The sequence below is a fragment of the Notechis scutatus genome, chromosome 2 (genome assembly GCF_049901735.1).
Source record: "Notechis scutatus isolate UNSWTSFEM ecotype Mainland chromosome 2, rNotScu1.2, whole genome shotgun sequence".
In the NCBI taxonomy this organism is placed as follows: Eukaryota; Metazoa; Chordata; class Lepidosauria; order Squamata; family Elapidae; genus Notechis; species Notechis scutatus.
The window spans coordinates 60,885,238-60,905,055 of NC_142010.1; the positions used below are offsets into that span (position 1 = coordinate 60,885,238).

At 35.8% G+C, this 19,818-nt stretch overlaps 2 protein-coding genes across 3 annotated transcripts in view; one reads left to right on the top strand and one right to left on the bottom strand.

The window, feature by feature from the left end:
- CENPP (centromere protein P) overlaps window positions 1-19,818 on the top strand; it is a 155,048-nt gene that overhangs the window by 97,917 nt on the left and 37,313 nt on the right. The gene's annotated exons all lie outside the window — the stretch shown is intronic.
- ECM2 (extracellular matrix protein 2) overlaps window positions 1-19,818 on the bottom strand; it is a 31,490-nt gene that overhangs the window by 1,258 nt on the left and 10,414 nt on the right. Inside the window, exons 3-9 of the mRNA XM_026680534.2 lie at window positions 18,155-18,343; window positions 14,342-14,929; window positions 13,647-13,762; window positions 9,006-9,141; window positions 6,697-6,854; window positions 6,208-6,347; window positions 2,059-2,385 (exon numbers count right to left, since the gene is read on the bottom strand). Of these exons, the coding sequence (XP_026536319.2) occupies window positions 2,059-2,385; window positions 6,208-6,347; window positions 6,697-6,854; window positions 9,006-9,141; window positions 13,647-13,762; window positions 14,342-14,929; window positions 18,155-18,343 (1,654 nt within the window). The remainder of the gene's footprint in view (window positions 1-2,058; window positions 2,386-6,207; window positions 6,348-6,696; window positions 6,855-9,005; window positions 9,142-13,646; window positions 13,763-14,341; window positions 14,930-18,154; window positions 18,344-19,818) is intronic.

The following is a 19,818-nucleotide window of genomic DNA, read 5'->3' on the forward strand; positions in this document are numbered from 1 at the left end:
AAGTAGGTGTGACCTTGTGTAGGAAAATAAAGAGATCCTTTTAGCGTGTTTGGCTTCTTTGCCTCCCCTCGTTCGTTTTGACGTGGAGATAATGGCCTTCGGGCGGGAGGGGAAGAAAACGGTAGCTGGATCATTTCAAATTTCACTTACTCTCCTGCCTCACTTCAATATGTCTGAGCGACTCCAGATACTGGAAGACTTTTTGAATGAAAGTGTTACCTCCATTTTTTTTTTAAAGAGGGCCACTTGGGAAAAAAAAAGATTCTAAGGAATTCCTTGTTTCTTGATTAAAGAGAAGGCATTGAATATACTGTTCCTTGGCAGCCTTTTCAGTGTCCGGTTTTGGTGTGTGTGTGTGTGTGTGTGTGTGTGGAGAGAGAGAGAGAGAGAGAGAGAGAGAGAGAGAGAGAGAGAGAGAGAGAGAGAGAGAGAGAGAGAGAGAGGGAGATCAGCTGTATTGAGAAGAGAACGTTTCCTGTGTTCTCATTTTATTTACAACATATTTTACACTTAATGGTAAGCAATGAAAAATATTTTTAAAACTCATTTCTAAACTCCATAGCTATTTGCATATTCTTGGTTCAAAATTGGATTAGCTCATTTCAAAATTGTCCAAAGCAGAAAAGTGCGTCAAAAAAAAAAAAAAGTGCAAAAGTGGAAGGTGTGTGGAAGAGGGGGTAGTCTTATACAGCGAGTATATAACAAACTCTATATTTTGAGTGGAAATGTTGGGGGGTCGTCTTATACGCCCAGTCGTCTTATACGCCGGCAAATACGGTAGTCTCATACCTGGTCAGCAAGGAAGTGTTCCCTCACCATATCAGGTAGCTTCCTAAACCTGATTGCAAAAGTGCTTAGTCTCATAGCAGTACATTCTCACTGATTAAATGTATAAATAATTAAATGTTAGTTAAGTTTTAGATGGCTACGGAAAAATTAGATTGAAGAATCTGCTATGTAAATATATTGTTCATAATGAAATGCAAAAATGAATCTTTCTAGCTAGGCTAAAACAAGACCCATCTAGTTAAGCAGCATGCTTGGAGGATACCAGAATACAGTATATTTGGGAACCTACTATATATTTTTGCTATTGTTATGTTGCCCATTAGCTGTAGTGAAATAAATTGATTGGTGTTACCTCTTTAATGGGTCGAGATTTAGCTGAAAAATACTCATCAAAGCACACTCAGCTCTTGCTTTTAATGTTTGCTTAAAGAAAGCAGTTAAAAGGCCAAACATACTGAAATCTGAATATAAATTGCAGGACACAATCTTCTACTACAGGGCTGTCAAACTCGCGGCCTGCGGGCTGGATGCATTCTGCCTGGCCATTCCCACGCCCACTTTAGCAAAGGGGGAAAAGTCGTGATACATCGCATGATGATGCGAGTTTCACACCCCAACTAAAAACTACCTTGATTTGAACTTGACTCCTAATTGCTACGAAGTTCCATATAAATTGTGTCTTGCAGTGTTTATTCAAATTTGGTTATGTTTGGCCTTCTAACTCCTTTCTTTAAAAATAGTTTTGAAGTATTCTCAATGTCTTTGGACATTTTTTTAAAAAAATTATATGTTCAAATGATTAATCTGTCTTTGCTGGAAATCAAATTCCATCCCAGGAATATGATTGCCAGCAATTTTTTTTCCTGGAAGAAGATAAATCAAACACTTTTAAACAAATCTGGCATACTTTTCTGGTTATTTCGGTAACAATATTTTCCCATTAAAATTATCAATACTTTCTAACTGGCCACTCAACTTTTGTCCTATTAAAAAGAACTTACTTGAATACCTACTGTATAGTCATCTTTCTTTCAACCCGGGGCCACTATTAGGCCACGGCCTTTTTGGAACTGGGCGTGCAAGCAGTGGCCAAGAGCGCACATGGAGCTCTATTTGTGGAAGCACATGCTTGCACTGCTCACATAAGTAGAGCTGTGTGCACCGCTTGTGCGGAACCATCCCCTCTCCCTTCTAAGGCGGAAAAATTCAGGATCACTGCTATATCACTGCTATACTCTTCTCTCCATCTACCACACACCATTATATTACCTGATTTTGTTGTTGTTGAGTCTTAGAAAATTTAATGTTTTCAGTTCTGCAATACCAAGTGGCACAGATTTCAGCTGGTTATGATCTAAAAACATTTCTCTGAGAGAGTGGTATGCTCCATAGAATGACACAAGATCTATTCCATTATCATCAAGTTTGTTAAACGAAAGATAGAGATATTCCAGCCCTGGTTTCATATGTCCAAATACAAATCCTGGAATTCTGTCAATTTGGTTCCCTATAAGTACAAGATGTACTAATGACTTTGGCAAATAGGAAGGAACCTGATACAACTTATTGTAAGAAAGATCAATAGACTCCAAGTTCCTGCATAAAGACAAAAATGCACAAAAGTCAAAAAGAGCAAGGTAACAGACATTCTAAAGCAAAAGGTAGGAATATTGAAGCACTCAATCTCATCTATTCCAACTGTGTAGCTAAGTTCGTGTTGCTCTAGGGTATAATTTGGTAGTTTTTTTTTCATAATGTGATGGGCAGATAGGTTTTCTTGATTTACTGACTGGAATCGTAGTGTGTTACCTGAATGAGGAGATACAGTTTGATTATTATTTTTTTGTTATTTCTGTTTTGTTTTTATCCATGTCTCTAATAAATTCACATACATTGAAGGAAAGAATAGATTTTTTTAACAAAAGGAAAAAGCAAACAAGCTATAATTACTCTGCAGGATTAACGTCTGGTTAATGTATAATAGCAAATAGAAAATTTTGACTCCGTGTTTTGTTGCAAAAGCCATTGTAGCCTAGATCGTACATGATAGTAAACCAAATGGGAAGTTTCAATTCTATTAAGCCAAAAAAAAAAAAAAAAAGCAAAATGATTCATTATCATTCAAGAACCAGGGTTGATTGATTCGTCTCTGTTTTGTTAAACAAATTTTGTTAGTAAAATCTGTGGCCTCAATAATGTTTTTAATGTTGTTTGGCTGACACTGATGGATAGTGCAAATGCTTACAGCAGATGTTTGTGTACCACTCTCTCACCCAGCCTTGTTGAAGGCTGTTAGACAGTTATGAATGAAATCTTATGGAAAAAAGAAGTCAGTAGAACTTTAGGACAGCTATAGCCATCTAGGCAGTAGGCCCTGGATAATGACCAATGAACTTTCAGATTAAGATTTATGTAGAAAGTAGGAGTATGTTTGAACCTTCCCCTGCCTTTTAGTTTATCCAAGGAAAGGATAATAGCTGATTACCAGGCAAAAAATTGTGCCCTAATGAAAAGCCTTTATGTACTCTTCACAGACAAAGAGTCTAGTGACCCAATGTGTTTCCTCTGGAAATAAATTGGTAGCACATTTAGGAGAGTTTAGTTCTAGAAATTCCCCACAACATATAGTCAAGAATGAAGTCTTAGTGGTTATTTGCATTTTGTTGCATTTTTCACCTTCCAGAAAGAAAATCAGCATGCAGCTTACTAACCTAAAAGAACTACTTACATTGATGAAGCTGTCAGAACAACAGGGACTCTACCTAAAGATGGTGATTGGTTAATTATTTCATGCCTCAAAAATCTGGAAATTTGCAGTTCTGCAACAGATTCTGCATTACTTAATATAGAGGTAGGACTGCAAAAAGAAATGCCAGCTAGCCATTTGTTTTTAATAAACATCTCAACTCTCTAAAGAGAATTTTTTTTTTGCACCACCTACTCTTTTCTCATCATAATTTCCAGTTTCTGGGACTGGCAGATTCAAAACTACATAAGGGGGGAAATAATCATGGTAGTATTTATAGCCCCAGTTGCCTTCTTAATTTTCCTTCTCCAGTTATTTCTTGAAAACTCTGCTAAAGTAATACAATGTAACTTGACTATATTGATTCAGTTTTTAAACTAAAGAATAATGGTGAGGTTTTTTTCTTTCTTTTTTTGACATTTAGGAGGAAAGTGCTTCAAATACTTACTTTTGTTTTCATTGAATTGAACATATGTTTAGTTGGCAAAGTTCAACAAAATAAGTTTTGAATAGTGTTTTAATTCTACTTTTTTCAAATATTATGTTTTTTTTATAATAGATACACAAATTATTCTGCCAAGATCCTATGTTGTATTGACTGCCTCTAGAATGTGTGAATTGGGAGGGATCTTATGGGTTGTCATACAGTGTTTCAATCCATCAAATGGTTCTTCCCAAACTTGGGTAAATCACCACAAATTGGGTAAAAGCTGTTTTTCTTTGGGTAATGGTACACAAACCCATTAACAACATAACAGGAACATTTAAATTGGCTTAAGTATTTTGCCTACATTGGGTGAAACAATTTTCTGATAAGTGGTTTGAATACTGAACAAAAAGGTTTGGGAAGGTGGAGCTCTCACCTCACAATCAGGAGGCTGTGAGTTCCATCCTAGGTAGAGGCTAATATTTGGAATAGACTCTCCTGCTCCAGCAGGGGGTTGGACTAGTTGACCTCCAAAGTCCCTTCCAACTCTGTTATTCTAAGAAGGGAAGAACTGCATCAAACCATCTCTGGAAGAGCATGTGAAGAACAATAAGATGAATTCATCGCTGTTCCAGGTACACTATTCTAGTGATTAACAGTTCTTGCTATCAGGAAATTCCTCATTATATGAAGCCGGAATCTTCTTTCTTTTAATATCAACTTGTTCTTTCTTTCCTGTCTTCAGTATTGGTGGAGAATAAGTTTGTTCTCTTGCAGTAACAGCTTTTTAGGTACTTAGTTACTTACAGATCTACTTTTGTGTAATAAACTAAAGCCTTTTCTTTTACAATGGACAGAGTTCAAGCCCTGATTTTTCTTACATTTTGCATTCCTCACTAGTCTCATTAGCTTTTCTGACACCATCCCCACTAATTAAAATTTCCAATTTCTACTCTTTCTTAGTCATTTGCCCCTACTTTAATTTTCTATACAATTCTCGGCTTCTTTTTCAGCTTATCAATAAGTCCATTTCATGCATGATGTCCTTTAAACTTTTTTTCCCCTTCTTCTCATAGTGTTTCTGTGTATTCTTCCTGGAAACTGTTTCTGACCCAACTGTTTCTGCTAATTCTAGGGCAAAGAAGAGATAAATATTCTGAGTTCTACAATGACCAAGGGCGATTACAGAGACTTTCAGAAAATTTAGTAGGGAAGTGCAAAATCTATTTTTCCAGGCAATATTCTATAAGTCCTATGAAAGTTCCACTCTCCTCTGGATCACACTGATCTGATAATCCCAGAAGTCATTTGACAACTTTCTGGTAGCTAATCCTGCAAATTAATAATACTGTAGTTCATGATACAGGGAGTCTTCAAATTATGACCACAATGGGCCAGGAATTTCCATCCAATTTCCATAAGTTGATGTCGTTGTAAAGCAAGTCATGAACATGTGACTGCAAGATGCTACACTGTTGCAAATACTTGCCAGTTTCCAAGTGCCCAAATTGCAATCCCAGGACCACAGGGGCAATACATTGGTCATAAACAAGTGGTTATAAATTGAGGGCTATCTGTATGTACTAACTTCTAGGAAATTGCTAGATCACTACCAGGTATTTTCTAGAGAAGGAATGAAACATTTCTGAGTTCTCCAGAATTTCATTCATGTAAGGGTCAGTTTCATCCTTCTCCAAAACTTACTACATATGAAACAAAAATCAGGCCCTTCCTTAAAGTCCTGTTATGCATAGAGGCATTCCTTTCTTTCATTTCGTCAGGGGGAAAAAGTTCTTTTACAGTATTATTTGAAAATGTCTGATCAAGACCATTTACCTCTCATATCTTGTTAGTTCATGACAAAGGGAAAAGAATGAGAGAATTTGCTGCTGACATTTATATTTTAAAACTCAGTGAAAAATAGTCTGGACCTTCTTCTACTACTTATTGTGTATATCAATATATATCAGAGCAGGCACTGAAGATAATTTTCATTCTATACCGAGACCATGCAAGAAACAGAAACAAATGCATCTTTTTCTGTTTGTCTGTTCCAAAACTTACATCAAACTGAGAAAGTTTTATTGCCCTCTTTTCATACTGTACCACACGAGGAAAACAAACAGCTTACAAATAATTATGAACCCCAATACAGTTGCAGAAAACTTACCTTCTATGCAGTTCAACTTATTTTAATGTTCTTTATTTTTACATTAGAAAAATAATGCTGGTAATTTGTACTTACTCGTGATTGATCCATGCCAATGGAGCTATTCTGCTTTCCTCTAGTTTATTGTGTCTTAGAACAATGATGTTTAGGTTTTTGGTATGATTAAAGCATATTTCTGAAATTTCTTCTATCTGGTTGTTATCAAGATATAGTTCCTACTTAAACAAATGGTAGAAAAAAGAAACACACGGAATCATATGGTTTGGTATATTCAAAACTTAAAATAGCTCTTTGAAAACTATTATTTATGATTTGAAACTGATTTCATAGAGCTGCTGTGCTATTTTTATACAAAGTTGCATAAGAGATGTAAGTTGTAACTGAAAGAAGAAACACAATAACTGTATTTCCTTTAGCTATTATGAAGTGTAGAATGTGTTCTACACTTAACGTGCCAAGTGGTCTAAGAACTTAATTGATTATTACTAATGTATAACTATCTCCTGAACAAATATTTAAATTTTACAAAATAAAGGAAATTAATAATTTCAAAAATTATCTTACCTCAATAGAATGGGGCAGACCTTGTGGAATAGTTCTAAACTGATTTCGCCCAAGCCGCAAATATGACAAGCTCTTCAAAGGCTGAAAAGCTAAAGGGCTGACATTTGCTTCACTAAGTTTGTTGCTCTCTAATTCCAGTATTAGCAACTTTTTTAAACCTTTAGAATTTAAAAAAAAACCAGTTAAAAATAACATTAAATAAAGCATTAATGTATTATCTATTATCCTCAGCTAAGAGTAGAATTTTAGGCTAATAAATAATCATGATACATGTACACACAAACACATTTCTATCACAACTATCCAGGTTACATACATACATATCCCACTGAATGATTTGAGAAATAAGTACAGATCCCATTTAGGAGATGGTTGGATGAGGGCTTGACATTGTAAGAGTCATGGTGGTGCAATGGTTAGAATGCAGTACTGCAAGCTGTTGACTGCTGAAAGTTCGATTCTGAACAGCTCAAGGTGGACTCAGCCTTCCAACCTTCCGAAGTCGGTCAGACAGAAAACATAGCTACATAATTAATTCTACTTTATTGTAAAGCTACATTAGAAGAATCTGCATTAGACTTGCAGATTCTTCTAATGTAGCCCTACAATAAAGTAGAACCCTATCTGGGTTTCCTGGGTGGGCTGATGGGCATAAAAGGAATGCAGTAGGAATGAAAACTGTCAAATGACAGTTCCTAGTTTTCTATAAAAGGCTAAGTTCAGTAGTTAATTGTCAGTTATATTCTGATCAGTATTGGTGAATTTAATAAGATCTTATATGGTAGGAACTCAGATTTAATTGAAGAAAACTTATTTTGGATCTAAATATGCATTCCCCCCTGTCTATTTGATAGATGATAGGTACAGGTAGAGATAACTAGATAGTTAGACAGACAAATAGGTAAATACATTTTCTCCATGAAATATCTCACAGTAATTCTGTTTTATAAGTTCTTTGAACGTTGGGTCAGAGCTGCAGATATCAGTAGTTACTAGCATTATATTATTAACACCCATTGTAGGATTGAATTTGGTTCTAGATTATATTGTTTACTATTTATTAAGTTTCAACACCTTTTTCCTATAAACTTTTTGCTGCCACTTTTTAAGTGCTTGAACCATTAAGTTCCTTCTGGGGGCTCTTGTGTCTCTTGTCTGGTTGTTTCCTAGACAACATGTCTTCCCTTATTCCCCAAGATCATCCACACATTCCATTACCATCACTCACAGGAGCTATTAATAAGACATGGCAATAGACATCACTAAAATTATCAGAACTCTGAGGATCTAGGGGAGGAGGAGCCCATAAGTCATCCAGTAAATGACTGAATTAGGCCTCTATCAATGATATCTGGGGGACAACAATAGCTATCAATAGATGAATATAGCTGGATGTTTTAAGTATCCAATAGAAGAAAATATATGCAGCTCAGCATTGAACTGTGGAGTCCATGATGTTCTCTGAGCTTGGCTGTTTGCTTGCAGAGGTTTAATTACCAAGTAACATCATCAATGAGAGTGAATGTGGGTTTGTTCCCTTTTCATATAGTTTGCCTTATGGTGTTGATGGGGATGTAGCTTTCTCCCTGGTAGTTCCCTGATTAGTTTTCTGTTTAATTGTTTGTCTAGGATTAATCTCTCCTGATGTTTATTTGGTACACACATAGAGATAAATCACATCCACACACCATTCAAGAAAGAATTTAAAAAGCTAAGAATAAAACAAAAACTCCAGATAAACTGTCAAACAGAAAATACTCTGATCAAGAGAAATCAACATGGCCACCAACATTGCAGCTCAAGCTATGATGTAGAAACTGGAAACAAACCACATGTTGTTAGCACGGATATATTACCTAGTTAGATAAAGGAAATGTCTGCAACCAAACAACCAAAGAGCACCAAAGTCTCTCTTGTAAGTATGTACCGTAGTTGCCAGAGGTAGCTACCTTGGGAAATCCCACTTTGAGCCCAAGTGTATAGCACTGTGCTATAAAACTTAAGTGCAATTCCCATATTCCACAATGCTCCCTGCTGCTCCAAGGTATTCATTGATAGAAAAAAATGCCTCCTAACAATGACTTTCATGATGTTTATCATAATATGGAAGGTCTGATTCATCCTGTGATTCACCGTTTGCAGCATCTTATAATTTTTGATGAAGCCAACACATAACTTTGTGTTGTAGGAATGAAAGTAAGTAATTCTTACTGATGGAATCTAAGTGAAAAAAAGTAAGCTGCTTCCCAGAAAAATTAAAGATCTCAATTTGCATAATGATAATGATGTCAGGTAACATTTTAAAATACCTTGAAAGCTGTCTTCATTAATTACATGGATTTCATTTTCATTTATTTTAAGTTCTTCCAAAGATGATGGCAAACCATGTGGAATACTAACTAGTGTATTTCCATCCATATATAAACGCTGCAGATTCTTCAAGTTCTGAATTAAAAGAAAATACTCATTTTGTAAGCCTCTGCTTTCTTCATCTACCCTAGTTAAATTAATGGTCCAAATAACATGTGCGGTGTGTGGTAGTGCTGTAGCTCTTTGGAGACAATAGATTTAATGGCCAAAGAACTTTTGCCAATACAAGCTAAAATATAACATAGCAACATAATAATTTTCATTGATTTAAATAACTTAAATTGAATAATGTATACAATCCTGGAAATTTGAGGTAGTGATTTTAAAACGTGTGAAATAAAAAAATGAAAGTAGGGTATTAGTATCATGAAACATTAACATGGAAAATTATCACATCAAAACAAATTTATTAAAAGACAGAATATGGGAAATTTGGGAGGAAATTCAAATATTGTGTGGTAAGTGCATTCTCATGTTTGAAAGGAATAAACTCAACAGCTAGGGAAATACTTGAATCACTATCCATTTTTAAATTGTGTGCCTTTTCCTTCTGCCTAGAGCTGAAAGTAAATAGGCCAAAGTCACCTAGCTGACTTAGGCAACTCTAGAACTCACTGATCTCTGGTTTCTAGCCTGCTGCCTTAACCACTGCTACAAACTGTCTGTCACTGGAAAATTATTGTGAATAATTTCCAGTTTAGTTTGGACCCAGGACACTCCCAATCACTCCTATATCCAAACCAGAGCAAGTACACTCAGTACTCAGTTCAGCTACCAAAAGCCATAGCCTGATATTTATTTATTAAACATCATCAAACATTAAGAAAAGTATTTGACAAAAAACAGACAAAAGGCAGACAATAGCAGGGAGAGATATGAACAGCATATGACAATTCACTTTATCTGTATTACCGTCTCTATCTCTTACCTCTATCAAAACAACAAAGAAGAACTGTCCGGGGTCATTGGAAACAATATTGGTGTAATTACCATGAACAGATCCAAAGGGCTTTGGCTTATTCCAGCTTTGAACTTTTATGAATATAATAGGGACAGAATAGTGATAAAAAGTAGGAGAGATCTGCCCTCTCTTCTTCACATGAAAGTAACAGTCTGGCACAGAAGTATGATGTATCAAACGTTTCCCTCTGCATCAGTTCTGTGCATGGCATTCTGTACTATAGTGGGTTGTACTGGTTTCATGTACTGACTCCCAGGGCTTCTCCCAGCCTTAGGAAGTAGGCTCTGAGCAACTGATTGGTAAGTACAGCTGCCATCATTGCATCAGTTGGGCGATACTTCCTTTGTGCCTACCTCTTTCCTTGCATGTCCTTTATAGTTCAATATCTATGTATTTCTTTTGGGGTTTGGAGTACTTTGCCTGCAATTGTCATACCTCCCATGTTGACCTCAAATAACATGGTTGGGGTTGTTTGTTTGTATGTAGCAATAGTTTGTATGGCCACATATATTCCCTGCATGCTTTTTTTCACAGCACAAATATTCAGCTTCTGCAGATGTTAGGGCTGCTGTCCTTTGTTTCTTGCTGCAGCAGGCAATTAATTCTGTTCATATGGATAGGCCTCCAGTTTAATAATTATATTCCCAAAGAAATTTATCATAAAGTTTGATTAACAATATATATATATATATATATATATATATATATATATATATATATATATATATATATATATATATATATATATATATATATATATATATATATATATATATTTTCCACGCATTGTAGTTCTTTAAAGTTGTAGCACGTTTCAGCAGAATCTCATCTGCCATCATCAGGCTTCTGTATTGTGTTAGAAAGAAAACAAATATATATATATATATATATATATATATATATATATATATATATATATTATATATATAATATATATATATATATATATATATATATATATATTCTAAGTTTTGTACTTACATGTATGGTATTCAGCTTTGTTCGGGTATTTTCCCACGTCATTATAGTTGTGCTTTTAAAGTTGTAGCAACGTTTCGGCAGAATCTCATCTGCCATCATCAGGCTTGTATATTGTGTTCGTCTGTGAGTCAGACTTTCACAGCCGTTTCAGTTTTAAATCTAGGGCTAGCCTACTGCTGTGCTTGATCCACAAAAACACAGTGAGACATAATGGAGACCTAGAAGATGAACAAACCTATGGAACAGCTGTCGAACAAAGCTGAATACCATACATATAAATACCCGCGAAAACTTAAGAAAATATATATATGTATATATATTTTTTCATAGATTTTCACAGGTACCAGTATGCACGTCTTGGCGTGTTCGGGTCTTTTCCCGTGTAAGATTGAGAGTATCTTGACAACGTTTTGACGAGGTCCCACTCGCCATCTTCAGGCTGGTGCTTTCGGCTTCATGCTTGTGCAAGCAAAGCATGATCGGAGCTGCTATCTCTCTATAAATACTGGTGGGGAGGTTGGCTGTGTTGTCATTTCTTGATTGGTTGATGGAGTTGATGTTTGCAGATTGGCTGCTTTTTCGTAAGAACATGTGTGGCTGAGGTATTGGCTATGTGTCTATCAGCCTCCTGTGTTGTAACGACCTGGGTAATGGGCTGTGTGATGACCTGAGTTCTATTGTTTTGACCTCCTGGGTCTTGTGCTGTAATCTCCTGGGTTGTATTGACCTGGGTAATGGGCTGTGTGATGACCTTCTGAGTTCTATTGTTGTGACATCCTGGGTGTTGTGCTGTAATCTCCTGGGTCGTTGCCTGTGTTGTAACATCCTGTGTTGTAACATCCAAGATACTCTCAATCTTAAATTAAAACATCAGTAAGATTCACATTAGTTTGTTTTAGTCTCTTGAATAGAGACATATTCCATTTAACTTTCGTGTCCTGATAATTTCAGATTTACATATTTCTTGAACAAATATTATTGTTCATTCCTGATCATGTAAATGTTTGTCACAATTCTCCCTTTCTGAAGCACAATTTTGAATCAATTTACAGATCACATTCCATCTCAGTTTGATTTCAAACTTAAGTATCCATCTGTTCTCCTGGCTTGGGCTTCTGGACATGATATCTCCAAAGAGCTCAGCTTTTCAAATAATGTTTCCATCTTCATGCTCCAGCATCATCTTCAAGCCTAAGATGATCTGATTTTGACATTATTGCCATTTCCAAAAACTTTATGATAGCTTTAAAGGCATGAAAAAAACACTCTCCTAGTAGAATGATTTAAATCTTAATAAATACTGCATTGTGTGGCATCTGAATGCTGATTCATCTTGACTAAGTACTTGGAAATAAATTAGGAAGTTTAGTAACTGGGGTGCTCCCGGTATTAGGATTTAGTTATAACTCCCTGCTGTACCCACACTAGTTTTGTTGAAAGATTACTGGAAATAATTTCCAGTGCAGCACACTCCCAGCCATTTCTTATAGCCAGATTAGATTAGATCAGATTAGAGCAGGCACAAATTTTCTCTGTAGATGAGGGTTGTCCAGCCTGTAGAGCAGGGGTGTCCAACCTTGGCAACTTTAAGACTTGTGGACTTCAACTCCCAGAGTTCCTCTGGGAGTTGAAGTCCACAAGTCTTAAAGTTGCCAAGGTTGGACACCCCTGCTGTAGAGCCATCCTGGAAAACGTAAGGGGCTGGTCCACATGGCTTTGGCCCATTCTACCCAGTGCAAAGAGAAAACATTAGGCCAGCATGGCTTTGGCCCGTTCTACTCAGAACGATGAGAAAACATGCCAGCAGAGCTGACCACAGTCACCCAGTCAGCCACACCCAGTGAGTGGCATCAAACTGGCTACCTCCACCCAGCCCCCCGAGGTCAATCACAGCCCCGATGCGGCCCTCAATGAAATTGAGTTTGACACCCCTGCTCTAGATGTAATCCTCTTGGAATTTATGATAGCCAAAACAAAAAATGTGTAATCTGAAGTAATCCTTAAGGATTACAAGAATCAGAAAAATTATATATAATTTTATGACTGAAACTTTTACAGAAAAAAGGCATGGATGAAAGACTATGCAATCCATAATAAGCAAAGGCAGAATAATAATACTGCACGATTTAAAGCACAAGGAAGGACATTTTGATATTTTTACTTTTTTAAAATTGTAATGTTGTAAATTGGAGACATTTTGCTGTAGTTGTTAAGACATCAGGCTAGAAACCGGGAGACTTAGTTCTACTTTAGGCCTAAAGCCAGCTGGGTGACTTGGACCAGTCACTCTCTCTTAGTTCTGGGAAAGGGACAGTGACAAACCACTTCTAAATCTTGCCAAGAAAACTGCAGGGACCTATCCATACAGTCACCAAGAGTCAACATTGACTTGAGGGCACCAAAAAGAAATGTTGCAAATTAAGATCCCTTATATTATTTCAATGCAGTAATGCTTATAAAATATGAGTCATATTGTAAACAGTCTATTATTTAAAACTCTTGAAATATTGAAAATAAAAAGAGGAAAGTAAAATGATGCCAGTGTTGCAAGAAATAAAATTATTTAACTTTTCATCCAACATTGAGTATAACCTTTGTGTACATGTTGGTTGTGTGTGATTATATAGATTCTTCTTACTTTAAATGCCTGTGGACCAATGCCAGATGATGTGATTTTATTTTTACGAAGATCAATTCTCTCCAAATTAGGTATCCCATTGAAAGCTCCATCTGGAATTTCAGTGATGTCATTCCCTAGGGAAAGGAAGAAAAAAGTTAAGAACGTTCTCTCTAATTGTTGACCATTTTTAAAAAATTTACAGTACAAGTAATCAAACACAGGGGAAGACAGTAATAATTAAATAATGCTGGGTGTTTTTTTTTTAGTAAGGATTTATATGGTCTCTTCATTAAACAGCAAACAGGAAATAAAAATGATCTCCCTTCCTTCTTTTCCCAATTTTCATAACAGGAAATTGCAGCTACAGAAAATATGACTGTTTAAATGCAACATTGGGAAACTGATGAATGAGTAGGATATTGCTTTTTCAAGATTTTCCCCAGTGCTTGTTTTTGCAGTAACCTGCTACATACAATACAAAAGAGAGGTTTTTTTCAACTCTCTTCAGAGGATGGCCTATTTTAAAATAATGTGCTTCTGCCGTGAGTGAAGTAACGGTAAAAGGAGTGCATCAGGATCAGTATAAATAAAAAGCAACTTACTGTGTTTATATTGTCAAAATTATAACAATGCCATTAAACAGAGTTCTGGGTTTCATTTGGATGAAGAATACTTTTAAAATACTTTCAATGTATTTTTTTAAAAATCCTCACCATCAAGCTCTATGCTTGTAAGCTCTTCATCTCTGATTATGGGTATATGTGTGAGTTTGGCATTAATACAGCTTACTGTATTTTCTAAGACAGAGCATCCAGTTGGCAAAGGAGGAATTTCAGTGGAAGGCTCAGGAATTGGGAAGCGAGGGGGCATTCTGAACACATCTCCACGCAATACGTCTTCCTCCTCTTCACTTTCTTCCTTCTCTTGTTCATTTTCTTCTTGCTCTTGCTCTTGGTCCTTGTCTTGTTTTTGCTCTTGCTCTTGTTTTTTAATTTCTTTCCCAATTCTTAGCTCTTCTTCTTCATAAACTCTTCGTTTTTCTTCCTCTGATCTGGTTTCCACTTCTTCTTCCCTTTGATCATTGATATGTGCATGTTTTCTTCTTGGCTTGTGGCTTTTTTCTCTCTTTTTTTTCATCTTTCCTGTTTTTTTTATATGAATATTCTTTTCAAGTGTTCCTTCCTTCTTTTGCATTGGATCTTGTGTCTGCATATAATGCAAGGCTGGTTCACTCGGATTAGTTGGCACAGGAGAATCTCCAGAAACTTCAGCTGTGTCACTTTGAGAAATTGTAGTTAATGCTGAATATAAGGGAGAAAAAAGAGTTAATGCTAATATAACACAGAATCGTAATGCCATTTTTATAGTAAGTGTCAATAAAGATGTATCTGAAACTATACCTATAGTTAATGTTGCTGAAAGTATATGCAAAATCATTATTGCATGCAAACAATATTGTATACAAAATCAGAAATATTAGAAGTTTAATTGGACTAATTTGTTATTTTCTGTGGTTTTATGAGTATCCAATAAACTTATTTTATTAGATGTACTTATATTTATTTATACAGAGAGAGAGAGAGAAAAGAGGGAAAGAGGAGGGAATAAATATGTGAACGAGATATTTAGTTAAATATTAAAGTCCTAATTTTTTAGTCTTATTAGCATTAGTTTCTCTAATGATTTATCTTGTTCATAAATACTTCATGCAAAGAAAATTTATAAATTGGATATTAGTATAAATTCTCATAAAAATTCCAAGTTTTTTATTTTTCTGAACATGTGTTACGTATTAAGATACAATCAAGTTGTGCAAAACATAATGATTTTAAAGTGTTCTGACTTAAAAACTACTAAGATTACTCTTGGATATGTATTTTTTATGACTTCTATTTAAAAGTTGACACAAAAGACATGAAATAAAACTTTCAAACTGTGTTGTTTCAAATGTTCTGACTATTCTGAGTGTTTTGTCATTGGGCTGCTTTTTAAAAAAAATCAATTGGTTATGTCCCTGCTTCTCTTGGTTTGATGGATCGGCTAATGGGGTAATAAAATATTCAGAGGAAAGCAGCTGAAAAAACACCTGGCTGAACAAAAAGGCTACTCACAGTAGCTGCGTGGCTGATACATTTTTTATAAAATTATTTGCTATAGATGTTAAAGTTCATGTGAGAGAATAGCCTGCATGTATGTACATTGAGCAAAATAAACATGTGCATTATTATCTTTCATAATTTTACCAAAATTGTTATCATGTCTTTGTTAATACAAAGATACTACCGGTAGTACAATGTTGTTAAGATTAATTTGTTGAACTGTTAATTTTGAGCCCTAATTAAGTTTTGGATTAGACTGTGTGCCTTGTAAATTTTCAAAATGCCAAGATGAAATATTTGCTGTGGGATTGGCAGGAAAGGCAGTTCTACTTTCTTTTCTCTTGTCTCGTGCTGAAGTTTTATTGTCTCAGATCCAAGGGCATGTGATTGCTTGCTTTTGTCATATGAGCTTTTCAGGATTTTTTGTCTCTCACATGTGACTTGATTTGGTATATTGATGTGCCATAAAATTATTCTTAATAATGCAAGAATAATTGAGGAAACATCGATAGATGAAGTTAAAATATTAAGATGGCAAGCATAACTGTGTGATCAAAGCCGCTCCTTCCCTCTGTTTCCTCCCCAGTCACTCCACTAAGTTGACCAGACCAGGCAATCAATTCTGCAAGAAAGCTAAACTATCCTTATTAAGATGGGCTACAATAATAGAATAATGCCAGTTTGACTGTGCTGTACTCTTATTATACTACATATAATCTACTACAGTTAATCAAGCAGGGATCTGTCTGCATCACTCAACATGTTATGTCGTTTCTCAGGAATTAAACATATTTTAGCCCCTTTTGTCCAGATAATGTTAATGTCAATATCATCTTCCTTATTCTCTACACACAGACACACATCATGCCTCTGAGTAGCTGTTACATTGGACAACAGTTCCACTTATCTGTGTGTCCTGGTAAAAAACAACGGAATTCAGAGTTCATCACAAGGCTCCATTACTTCCCCTGACAGAAATAGTTTTGTTTGCAATTCAATCAACTTGCAATCTTCCGATAGATTTTTGAGTCATTCAGTTTGATTCTGATCTCAATATAAAACATGCATTGCATTATAACAATAGTAGAAAGTAAGCAAAGAACATTGTGATTAAGAAATAATATTTTCTGAAATATTTAGATCATGACAGTTCAACTTTTTGGGTTGCCTGAGCTGCATTGAAGAGGAATTGTCTTGAACCATATATAAAATATATAATACTGTTAATGTATATAAATTACATCATAATGTTAAAACTTTACGATCTTTTGGAGCCACATTACTAGCTGTAAGTAAGTGGTGTCTGCATATGGTCCAGAGGCTGCAGGTTGGACACACCTGGTTTAGGTGATACCAAAATATGCCTTTCCAGTTATATTCTGAGTAATGTAATACTCTAAGAGCAAGAAATATCACATTTGCCATTTATTGTCCTTTTGGTGGGTAGTCCTAGCAATTCCATAATGGATGTCTTATTGTTCCAGAATTGTAAGATATTACAATATTACAGTTTTCCAATGTAATTATGTAAATGTATGTCCATCTTTGTGGCTTTTATTTAATGGCTATCAGATGTGAACTTAGAAGGTGATTTGGGACAGAAGAATAAGGATGCTATCATTACCACTGTGCAGCAAATGCCACTAAACTGTTCTTAAGTGGTGACTATGAACATTACACATACATGTACTGTATCTTTGTGTGTGTGTGTGAGTGTGTGTGTGTGTGTGTGTGTGTGTGAGAGAGAGAGAGAGAGAGAGAGAGAGAGAGAGACCCAGAGCAATCATATTCCATTCAGGATATTTTATTCTGAATGATTTTTTAAAATATTATTATTGGTATGATTAAATATTATTTTCACAAATTCCAATTTCCAGACTAATGTTTCAGTTGCATTCAAGGGTCACTGATTTATTTTCCTTTTCATTCCCTTGCAGCTTTTGACTATAATTGAAGTGAAATGTGCATGTGTGCATATTATCTTCAAATTATATATAAGAAATTAATATACCCTGAAATATACAAGTACCCTTCAACTTACTATCATAATTATAGCTGGAATGTCCATTGCTAAGCAGGGCTGCACCCAATTTTACAATCTTTTTTGTTGTTAAGTTGTTAGCTGAATTACCACAGCAGTTAACTGAATGACTCACACAGTCATTAAGCAAATTTGGCTTTCCCCATTAACTTTGTTGGAAACCAGGGAGGTTAATATATGCCAGTTGCCAACTGCCAAAATGTTAATCAGATGAACATGGGAATGCTGTAATGATTGTAAATGTGAAGACTGGTTGTAAGTGCAAAGACTAAACTTTTTTTGCTATCACCCTAACTTCGAACAGTAGCTAAATGAATGTTTTAGTCAAGGACTTCCTGTGTGTCATATGCATATAACAATGTATATAAGAAATTAATATACTGTACCACTCTCCAGACACACAGGGCAACATTCCCCTTCAGGTTTTGTAGATTTGTGACATGTCAGAGGATTGCATGAGGTTTCGTCACAGAACACCTTTCCTTTTGAACAGAGGCATGTAACGCAGTGTTTAGGAGACCACACAGCTTTATCAAACATAATCATTCCATTAGCGAAGCATCGTCCTTCTTTTCCTAAGAAATGGAAGCCAAAAGCAGATTTTATTATACAAATATATAAAATAATTATAAAGTGTACTGATTTTCACTACCAGCTTTTATTTGAATTTTTATGTATGTGGCAATCTATTATTGTCTGACAGACAGTGGTGATGCAATGAATGTATCTTTTCTTTTATGTATACTGAGAGCATTTGCACCAAGACAAATTCCTTGTGTGTTCAATCACACTTGGCCAATAAAGAATTCTATCTATCTATCATCTATTATCCCACATGAGAAGTTGATGATGTAACAATTAGATTGCCAGATTAGATCTGCACAAACCTAGATGCAAACTCATTTAAAAGAATTCTCATAACAAATTTATAAAAGAGGATAATACCTTTCGGTCATCCATTGATTGATGACTTACTTGTGGTATGCTCATTACAAATATAAATATTTATTGTACGATACCTGGAATATAATGTTAGGAAAGAAAGATGTAAAAATCTTTAAAAAGGTATTTAACATCTTCAAAAATATATGTCTGTCCTAATAAAATGTAAAATATTTAACTGAACATTTGATTGTAAAGCTAGAGATAGGTAGGCTCTTTTCCAATGCAATCTTCACTTGCAATCACTCTAAATACTAGACTAAAAATACCTTATGGATGAAATCCTTGGCAGATACCTCAATGCTTTCAGCTTCAGAAATATGAGCTCCAACTTCTTTGAGTTTGGTGGTTTTAGTTCCACCTTTGGGTAAAATTCCAGATAAAAAGAAACAATCAAGGGGAAAATGAGGAAACTACATATTACTTCAGATGATTCCTGTGGGAGATCTAAAGCAGTGGTCACCAATCGGTGGGCCGGGGACCACTGGTGGTCCGTGAGAAAACTTTGGTGGACCACAGAGAAATGTCTCCCCCAAAGCAATTAATCCATGCTGTGTGGGAACACAAGGCTGCACCACCCACATGGCCCGCCCACCTGCTGGCTCCCACCCTTCGGCCGAGCGCAAACCTTATCTTGAGTAGAGCTGGAACTGGAAGGTAAGACCAAAGGTGAGGGAGGGAAATCCGGCCCGGGGTGGCTTGCTGATATTTGTGGGAAAGTCGGTCCCACATTCCAAAGCTTCAATAGTCACAGGACTGGCCCTTTGGTCATCCCAGACCAGCTGCTCCTCCACCCAAGTACACCGGCCTGCCATGGATGTATTCCTCCAGGATGACCAAAGGTCCAGTCCTGTGACTACTGCACAGGAATATGGGATTGACTTTCCCACCAACATCAGCAAGCCACCCTCAGTCAAAATCCCTATTAGTGATCTGCGGGGTTTAAAGTTATGAGTTTGGTGGTCCCTGAGGTTCAAAATGTTGGTGACCCCTGATCTAAAGTACTTCATATAGAAGGTATGGTATATATACCAGCATATTTCCTTTAATGTGAAAATAAATGCTCCCAAATGAGCAGCTTTAGAGAGACTACTAAAAATGGACTGCA